The sequence below is a fragment of the Coregonus lavaretus genome, assembly GCF_964263955.1.
Source record: "Coregonus lavaretus genome assembly, chromosome: 13".
In the NCBI taxonomy this organism is placed as follows: Eukaryota; Metazoa; Chordata; class Actinopteri; order Salmoniformes; family Salmonidae; genus Coregonus; species Coregonus lavaretus.
The window spans coordinates 33336862-33346924 of record NC_140000.1 but is presented as its reverse complement, the minus strand read 5'-3'; the positions used below and the strand labels follow the sequence as shown (position 1 = coordinate 33346924).

Here is a 10063-nt window from a genome sequence, read left to right as displayed (position 1 = left end):
CGTGTCGACACTAGGAGGTCCCATCCAGTTGCCAGAGAGGTAGATAGCCGGGAGATGGGCCTGGCTCGAGGCTAGCTCAAGGCTAACTGGTGCTTGTTTCGGGGCAGTGGTGATTAGCCAACAACATCAATTCGGTTGCAGCTAGCTAGTTGCGATGATCCGGTGTTAAAGGTCCAGTGATTCAGTGTTTCCAGAAAATCTGATATGTTCTGGGTCGATAACACGCTGTGCAGACAGTGCAGACTGGCTGATAATAGACCAGGCTAGAGCTGGCTGGTAGGTAGTGCCGATGGCCACGGACAATGGTGAAAACCGCTAACGGTGGCTAATAGCAAGTAGCTAGTTAGCTGGCTAGTTTCAGACGGAGGTTCTTGATAAAAAGGTATAAGAAATAATAGAATCCGTTCCACATTGGGTGAGGCGGGTTGCAGGAAAGTATATTTAGTTGAAGGATGAAAAGTGAGATTGAGAAATATATACGAAAAAGACAAAAAACAGAAAAACAGGCTATTTACACGAGCACACTACAGAAACACGACCGCACTGCTACGCCATCTTGGATTTAAAAAATGACTGCTATGGGCAAACACTTCCTCTTTTGACACAGCTCCAAATCTTGTACACTGTTGCATGACTGAAAGTGCAAACATTGAAGTCTCTTTGCATATTTAGGTCATCATCTTACTCTATGCAGTCTCAAATCTGCACCTCATTGCACCTTCCTCTTTTTAATAGATAGGTAAGATATGAACCCCTCCTTCCTGTTAGAATAAAGGTCACACAACAAAATACAAAAACTACTTTTTATCAATTTTCAAACATTACACATGGTTTGATCTCTCTTGGACAGATGCACATAACATAAATTGTTGCAGACAAAGAGGGTGATGGAGCTACCGACCTGCTTCCGCCACTGGTTCTAGTATCTTTTCTCTGACGTCTACCCCAAGAACTTAATCGAGTAGTGGGCGCAAGATTTTTGTTCTGTGTTGCCGAGTTTACACATGGGTTAAAATACAACAGTGCAAGAAAATCTATATATATTCTAAATAAAAATCTAAATATCTTTGATTGGATCTGGATTGATGGAGGACTTCTTAAAACAACAGATTAGCCTTCCTGCTTGCTTACTTCATGTCCCCTCAGAGCAGACTAGGAGGCACCACCCTCGGCTTGTGGAAGCGGAGCGAGGAGGACATCCTGTATTTCTGTCGGACATAGGGGTATCTACCATCGTCCTGTGGCTGCTCATAGTGCATTTTGGGATAGACGTACCACATGACGACTCCTGAGGGGTTGATGAAGACGGTGAACTCTGTGTTGGCAGACAGTCCACTCAATGTTTTCCCAGTGAACACGTCATAAGCCTGAAAGATACAGAAGAGTACAAATGAAGAGGTACAACACTGTGTCACTTACAAAACCACAGCTCACACTTCCACTTCTCTCAACAGGAGAAATACAGTCATCATGTGCTGGAAGAAATAGAGTCATCATGCGCTACTATGTGTTTGGAGAGAACTAGGAAAGGAACCAGGAAAGAGGAGCACACCTCGTAGCTGCCTGCTGTGTAGTTGAACTTGGCCAGGGAGGTGTGGTAGCGATAGGGCATGTCCTGGCGACGGCTGAGGAACACCAGAGCACTGGCCGACTGGGAGAGGGGCCGCCAGTACACTTCAATATGACTCCTCTCCTGAAAAAATTAGACAGTGACATACAGACAAAGAAAAGGAGCGTTAACAGTGAATTTCGTGCAGAGACCGTGGTCTAGCGGTAACGCTCCCTGCCAGTCACATACTCTACTCCCAATCAGAGGGTTCAATCCCCTTCCTACTGTTCTCCCACTTCCCTGTTTCCCAACTGTCTGAATTTCATACTGCCAGCATTTATCTATGCGACTCATTAACAAATGTGTAATTTTGTCAGTGAGGGTCACCTGTAGCAGGCGTCTTCCCTGGACACCCATAGGGTCCTGGTTGATGGCGATGGCGGCTCTGTTTTGCAGGATGGCCCTTGCCTCACTGCTTAGGGTTCGAAGGTTGTTAGACATAATGAGAGGTGCAGCCATGATCGCCCAAAGAGCCATCTGAGAGCGTGACTGGTCAACACTGAGGCCAAAGTTTCCTATGATCAGCTGGGAGAGACAAATAAAAAATATGTAAGGTTAATGAGTTGTACAACAATACAGATGGTGGAACAAATACACATATTAAATAAATAAAACCTCATGTGAGCGAGAGTGACGTCTTTCCAAATGCAGGAACAAGGTGAATATCGACAAGAGAGGTGGACGGGGTAAGAGTGACACTTGGCAATAAGAGGGGACAATCTGCAAGTAATGTGTACAGGCTTCAGTAAATGTAAGATACAGTAAGATACAGACCAAAGTAAACGTGAAATAGGGTGAAAACTCAACCAATACCATTCTGAGGAGAGTACAGTATTAGACATGAACAGAGAGGAAAGCATAGAAAGAAGGACAGAGGGATTGGTGTAAGTAAGGGACAGACATTGGTCAGACATAGGAAAGACAGTGGAGAGACCATGTCAGGATCGTTCCAGCGTCCAGGGCCGGCTTCAGGCTGCAGTATCTCCTGGTTGTCAAAGAACCAGTCTGTAATGTCTTGTACACTTTCCCATGAGTCCTGAATGTCATCATAGTTACGCCACAGGTTACAGATCTCCCCCAGCAGAGTGTAATTCACCTGAAGAAGAAAGAGACATGGACTGTATGAGTGTTTGTGAGCAATAAACATACATTTACATACACCTTGATTTGTTTCTAAAAGGGTACAATACTGTAAAGACATTAGATTTGATACTGTTGCCTGCCTTTACATCTTTGGAAGACATCCTGATCCTTCAGAAAAAAAACATCATCATCAAACAACTCTAATCAAGAATGATCTGAGTGATGGATTAAACGTGAAGGAGCAACAGTTTCTCATCTAACTACAGCAGTGCTGTCCCGTATTACCTGTAACCATAGCTCATGGGAATTAATTATTCAAAGAGAAGGGTCATCCGTTACCTTTTCCTCCAAGCCTTAACTGTAATTGTAAAACCCCAAATCTTTGCAACACATAGCTATTCACTAACCCTTCTTTTTCTTCGATCTCCTTCCGTATTTTATTATTTTCATGACAGCACAGTAGGAAGCAAAGGGAGGCAGGTATGTAGAGGGAGACAGAGAGGAAGGGCACAGACAGTCAGCCGAGTCAGGGCTCAAACCCCCGTTGCCAGGGGACATGCGTGGTCCCTTATTTATGTTATTGTCAAATGGGTTGTGTCACTGGTAGCATAATGAAACATACACTGGGAGGGAGTCCACCCCGATAGGCTGGCCAACTACAGGAGTACCCAATTGGACGGCCTGTTGCATTCAAAGCCTTGGACATGAGAGGGTAACCTGTATGACAGAAGAACATAGTACACGTCAATAGAAATCCACAATTTACCCATCTATTTCCCTCTACCCTCTCTTGCACCCCTCTCTTTAAATACCACCTTGCCAGTCTAGCCAAAGGACCACCAATGCTGATACACTCTATATAGTAACCCCCAATGTACAGTTACAGTTCACCTTCAAGATTCACTCACCCTTCTGTTGCTCCTCTTCATTGGAGTAACAGCCGTCCAACTTCAGGAAGTCCACACCCCAACTAGCGAACGTCTGGGCATCAGTCTCAATCTTGTCCAGCGTGGTGCCAGGGTACCCTCCACAGGTGTGTGTGCCCAGATCCCCATAGATGCCCAGCTTCAGGCCGCGGTCATGGAGGTATCTCGCCAGCTTGGCAATGCCCCCAGGGAACCTGGGATTAGAGAGATGTCAGTGAAGTCATGGGTCTCATACCTAATACTGTCCTTTCATAATGTTGTAGTAGATAAGACCTCAAACTGAAGTCAATGTCCTTTATTAACCCATGCTAAGGTATTCATTACAAGCAGCACAGTTTTAGTACACCATATTTAGTCTTTAATTAAGGTTGAATGGGAAGAAGAGAAGGAAGAGGAATGCCAAAAATGGAGAGGGTTAGGAAGAGGTAGGCCAAGAAAGGAGGAAGAAAGTCAAAGATGGAGAGAGTTAGGAGGAGAAGGGTGAGAGAGAGGCTAACCTTTGTGGGTCAGGCTGCAGCCGTCCATCTTTATCCCGGAGCATGGAGGACCAACAGTCATCTATCATAACATGATCATATCCCATCTCTTTCCACCCATCCTCAGCCAGTCTGTCTGCCATGTCTCTAAAGAGATTCTCACTGTAGGGAGAGGGACAAGTTTATAATATTAATATATTCATGCAATTATATTATTCGATCAATGTAAAATGTTCAGCATCCTATTAATATCAGAGTCACTATGAGAAAAAAAGGAATCTACAAGTAACCCAGGCCTATATACATCTCAATAGTCTCGTACACCAGCTTGGTCACTCTGTTGAGTTATACTCTATTGGCCAGTTTACCGGACAAAGATTAAGCCTAGTCCTAGACTAAAAAGAGATTCTCGATTGAAAGTGCTTATTAGTCTAAGACTAATTGTTACGAACCCCGTGGCTTTGAACGTCTAGGGTGATGGACATGAGACCCGTAACATAATTCATGCAAATTATAAGTGTGACATGGAACAGTGAGAAGGAAAAACTACACGACAACTATAAACTACCGTCAAACACAAATGGTTTATTTCTGAACACACGGTAACGGTTTGGGAAAAAGGGCTGAGCAGGACCCAAGAAATGAAACAATAGTGTAAAACACCCCTAAACTGATCTTGCCTGCCTCAAGAACCGCTAGGCTACTGCTACCATACAAAAATACAGTGGGTGGTCCGCTCAGGTCTAACTAGTGTTTATAGACAGTTCTTTCTACAGGAAATGTATGCCCAAGGGCAGCTAGCTCAAACTCCCCTTTTCCCAGAAACACACAATAGTTACCAAACAGAGTAACCAGCAACTTAGTGAGTAAACAAAAACAGGACACCACAGTGTCCATACTCACATACGGAAATATTCTCTCTCTCTCACAACTAACACAAGTGACTGGTTTTTATATAATGGGATGTGTGATTGAAAAAACGAGTAACAGGTGGTGCAATGCACAGGAATGTTCACTGATTGGTCCAATCAGCAGACACCTCAACGACCACCAATCAGGAACATACAGGACACCTGTGATTAGGGCAGAAGGAGTAGAAACACACAAAAACACAGGATACCTGTATCCGTAACACTCCCACCCTTAAAAGAGCAAACCACAATGGTTTGCGACACACGTACCATCACAACACCCAAAATTCAATAATCATCCTGCCGGAATAAAAAAAAAACCTAGATCATTACACACGAGACAAAGCATCTGCCAACACATTATCCAACCCCTTTTTGTGGCGGATCTCCAAATTATAATTTTGCACGACAAGTGCCCAACGCATAAGGCGTTGGTTCTGGTTGTACATCCGGTGGAGAAAAACTAAGGGGTTATGGTCAGTATTCACTATCACTGGTAATGCACTGGAACCAACATAAACTTCAAAGTACTGCAGAGCTAACAACAAAGCTAGAGCTTCTTGTTCAATGGTGGAATAGTTTGTCTGACATTTGTTAAATTTCCGTGAAAAATAACAGACAGGATGGTCCACTCCACTCTGGTCTTGCTGCAGTAGAACAGCCCCAGCACCTCTGGCACTTGCATCTACCTCCAGTTTAAACGGTCGTTCAAAATCTGGCGCAGCAAGAACAGGAGTACTACATAAGAGTGCTTTAGCAGTGTTGAAAGCAGTACGACAATCTTCAGACCATACAAATTTTCTCGCCGGACTGAGCAAATCCGTTAATGGAGCAACTACCGCAGAGAAATTTTTACAGAAACTACGGTAGTAGCCAACCATCCCTAAAAAACGGCGTAGCTCTCTTCTGGTGGTAGGTGCGGGAAATGCGTTTATAGCTGAGACCTTCTTCCTTTCTCTGGGCTGTTGGTCAGACTGCACCAGCTTACCAGAGGTAGCACCCGAACTATCCTCTGGGTCACCCTCTCTGCCATTTGTGTTTGTCATGTTCGACAAATCTATCACTTCACCCACTTGTCGTGCTTGAGCACGTGTGACAGCACAAGCGGGGAACACATCTGGATAACCCTGTGCCAGCTCCTCGGAGAGAGACTGGTCACTTTTATCCAATACCTCCAATACGGGTATCACCTTTCCTCCGGCAATATCGTTGCCCATTATAAATGTCACACCTTTTACTGGCAACATAGGACGTACGCCCACTCTGAACAATCCACTGACTAACTCAGAGTGTACGTTCACAAAGTGCAATGGCACTGGGACAAATCCCATTTCAATTCCTTGTACTAACACATTGGAACCACAATATGTATTATTAGACAAGGGCAACACATCAGATAGTATGAACGACTGCGCCGCACCAGTATCTCTGAGGATTCTAACTGGACGCTGAGACGCTTCGTCATCTGATATAGAAACAAACCCCTCAAAAATGAACGGTTCATAACTGTGATCTGGGACAGGGACTTTCAAACCACATTCACTATGAGGCCTCTGTCTTGATTCCGGCCTTACAACCGTACGAATCAGCCCAACACCCGTTGGCGGCCTGGCGTGCTGAGGCATCCCCGGTTTGCGTTTTAGCAGAAAGCAATCATTAACCATATGTCCTACCTTATGACAATAGAAACAGTGACGCACATCTTTTGGGCGTGCTGGATGTACTGCTGGTCGACTAGGACTAAAAGTTAGCAACTCCGCAGCCCTGCTCTCCGTACGAGCCGAAAACACGCTCTTATGCGTCAACACAAACTCGTCTGCCAATACAGACGCTTCCGACAGTGAGGATACTTTCTGTTCGTTCAGATAAACTACAATGCGTTCCGGTAAGCAATTTTTAAACTCTTCTAACAAGATTAACTCCCGTAGAGAGTTAAAATCAGTTACCTTACTAGCACTGTGCCATTTGTCAAACAGATTTCCTTTGTCTCTAGCAAACTCCACATAAGTCTGAGTAGGAGACTTTTTATGAGACCTAAATCTCTGTCGATATGCCTCAGGAACAAGCTCATAGGCACGAAGAACAGTAGCTTTGACCACTTCATAATTCAAACTGTCTTCAAGAGGTAGCGCTGCCAGAACCTCTTGGGCTTTACCTGTTAGTTTACACTGAAGTAATAGGCACCATACCTCTTCGGGCCATTTCAATGCTACCGCTATACGTTCAAACACACTGAAATAGGAATCAACCTCTGACTCCCTGAACACAGGTACCAAGGTGATCTGCCTACTAATATCAAACGTAGCAGATGACACAGCTGGTGAGGATGGCTCACTAGCAGGCATAGTATGAGCAGAGACTAACCTCGCTGTTTCTGCCTCTAGTTCCATTCTACGCATCTCCAGTTCTTGATCAAGCCTACGCGTCTCCAGTTCCATCTTACGCGTCTCCAGTTCTTGATCAAGCCTACGCGTCTCCAGTTCCATCTTACGCGTCTCCAGTTTGTCTAGCCTGATTTGTGCCCGCTCTTCCGCCTCCATTTGGAGCCGTGTCGAGCGGACATCCATCCTGGCATCACTGTCAGTCAGTGGGGAGAGTGGGTCATAACGGGGCAATGTGGCTGGAGCCTTAGCCTCGTCCTCAGACACTGATGGGCTTACAGGAACAGCAACCACATCCCCTACAGGAGCAGCAGACTCAGGCGGCGGTAACTCAAGCACTCGCTCGTTCAACAATATCGCTAGCACTACTTCCCTAACTTCTGCTTTCACTAAACCCCTCGGTATGGGTACAGAAAAGTGGTCAGCCAAAACCTGTAGATCCACTCTACGGCAATTCTCAAAAACCTCCCACGTAGGGTTTTCCAAAAATGCTTCCAACTCAAAAGTAGCCATCCTACTAGCAACACGAGCCGTCGACTACTGAACACACAAAAAAAAACAGGTAGTTACAGCTGCCAAGCGCAACACTGAACCAGACACTTACTAATTTGCATGAGTAGCATGGGATATATCCCAGACGAGCCCCCACTTTATGTTACGAACCCCGTGGCTTTGAACGTCTAGGGTGATGGACATGAGACCCGTAACATAATTCATGCAAATTATAAGTGTGACATGGAACAGTGAGAAGGAAAAACTACACGACAACTATAAACTACCGTCAAACACAAATGGTTTATTTCTGAACACACGGTAATGGTTTGGGAAAAAGGGCTGAGCAGGACCCAAGAAATGAAACAATAGTGTAAAACACCCCTAAACTGATCTTGCCTGCCTCAAGAACCGCTAGGCTACTGCTACCATACAAAAATACAGTGGGTGGTCCGCTCAGGTCTAACTAGTGTTTATAGACAGTTCTTTCTACGGGAAATGTATGCCCAAGGGCAGCTAGCTCAAACTCCCCTTTTCCCAGAAACACACAATAGTTACCAAACAGAGTAACCAGCAACTTAGTGAGTAAACAAAAACAGGACACCACAGTGTCCATACTCACATACGGAAATATTCTCTCTCTCTCACAACTAACACAAGTGACTGGTTTTTATATAATGGGATGTGTGATTGAAAAAACGAGTAACAGGTGGTGCAATGCACAGGAATGTTCACTGATTGGTCCAATCAGCAGACACCTCAACGACCACCAATCAGGAACATACAGGACACCTGTGATTAGGGCAGAAGGAGTAGAAACACACAAAAACACAGGATACCTGTATCCGTAACACTAATCTTAATCTGTATACATGGAAGCTGCCTGATATGCGGTTGCAATTAGCCTGGGGATGAGGTTAATAGCTCTACAATAGGAGTGACAGCAGAGTCAGTCTGTAAAACTTAGCATAATCAACCATTATGTACCTGATGCAGTTCTTGGGGTCATTCTCACAGTCGATATTACAGCGAAAGCGCTCCCAAGACATCCATCCCATGGGTGGGGTCCTCATCAAACCATTGTCCAGAGCAGAGGTAGCTGAGGTTAATGCCAGCAGGAAAATCACTGGCAACAGCTTCATCTCTGAGGAGAAATAGTGATATGCAAAGCAACTGTAAGGTTTGTCCTAGATGTTTATATTTAGGTCACAGAACAAACTCTGCAAACTCTGCAAAACAAACAACAAATTGTATTGCCCAGCAAAGAGAAACTGAAACACCACCCAGATTTGATGCATAAATCATATTTGTGGTGTCTACAATACTGATCTTGGTTTACTGGGAAAGTGAAAAAAATGTTTAGCCAGAAAGCAGGATACTTTGCCCTGAGTCTGCACATGGGTTGTTAATTACATACCATAATAACATATTTATGCATAGTTCCTAATAATGGAATTATGAAGCCTGCATGATTCTGGTCAATCAAGGACCAGATCACCAACAACATTGAAGCAGTAAAAGGAAATAAGTCCTTATTCAATAATGTTGTATTACAAATGATATTACAAAGATAAATTGGGGTACAATACCTGCTCAATGTTTCACTTTTGCAGTCAGTAAACCCACTTTATTGGTGCAAATTCCTCACTGTAGCTACTTTCTTTCTCTTTTCTATTGCTAGTCTCTATTTCCTATACACAGAGCCTGGGTCATGTGACTTCTCTCTGTCACATGGCAACCAGAGGGGGAGGGATTGCTGGCTACAAGTTTAGCAGCACATAGCAATTGAACTACTAATGCTGCTTCACTGTCACGATCGTCTGAAGGATGAGACCAATACGCAGCGCGTGTTCCGAGATACATGATGACTTTATTAAATTAAAGTGACCACAGAGAAAACAACAAAATACGATACGTGAAGTTCCACTGCTGAAATAACAACAAACAGCCACACGGAAACAAAAACCCACAAACAAAGGTGAAACCACACAGATTAAATATGGCTCCCAATCAGAGATAACGAGCCGAACAGCTGACACTCGTTACCTCCGATTGGGAGTCATATGCCCAATAAACAACAAAACCAAACATAGAAAATGAACAACCAGATCCCACATAGAAATACACCCAAAAGAAAATGACAACCCTGGCTCACAACAAAGAGTCCCGGAGCCAGAACGTCACA

The 10063-nt window shown here is 44.4% G+C and overlaps 1 protein-coding gene across 1 annotated transcript; it reads right to left on the bottom strand.

Annotated features, from left to right (window-relative positions):
- Window positions 1-789: 789 nt before the first annotated feature.
- Window positions 790-9593, bottom strand: LOC311139487 (alpha-N-acetylgalactosaminidase-like). Its single transcript, XM_084174370.1, has 9 exons — window positions 9468-9593; window positions 8866-9022; window positions 4116-4256; window positions 3601-3812; window positions 3315-3409; window positions 2544-2705; window positions 1937-2134; window positions 1553-1693; window positions 790-1367 (listed from the first exon to the last, which is right to left on the bottom strand). The coding sequence occupies exons 2-9, from the start codon at window positions 9018-9020 to the stop codon at window positions 1143-1145; spliced, it is 1329 nt and encodes a 442-aa protein (XP_084030496.1). The 5' UTR covers window positions 9021-9022; window positions 9468-9593; the 3' UTR covers window positions 790-1142.
- Between the last annotated feature and the right edge of the window lie 470 nt (window positions 9594-10063).

Coding starts and splice junctions, on each gene's coding strand:
- LOC311139487 (XM_084174370.1), bottom strand. CDS start 9,020: ATGAAGCTGTTGCCAGTGATTTTCCTGCTGGCATTAACCTCAGCTACC. Junction 4,257..8,865: donor GACCCCAAGAACTGCATCAG/GTACATAATGGT, acceptor CTCTCCCTACAG/TGAGAATCTCTTTAGAGACA. Junction 1,368..1,552: donor ACACAGCAGGCAGCTACGAG/GTGTGCTCCTCT, acceptor TGTATCTTTCAG/GCTTATGACGTGTTCACTGG.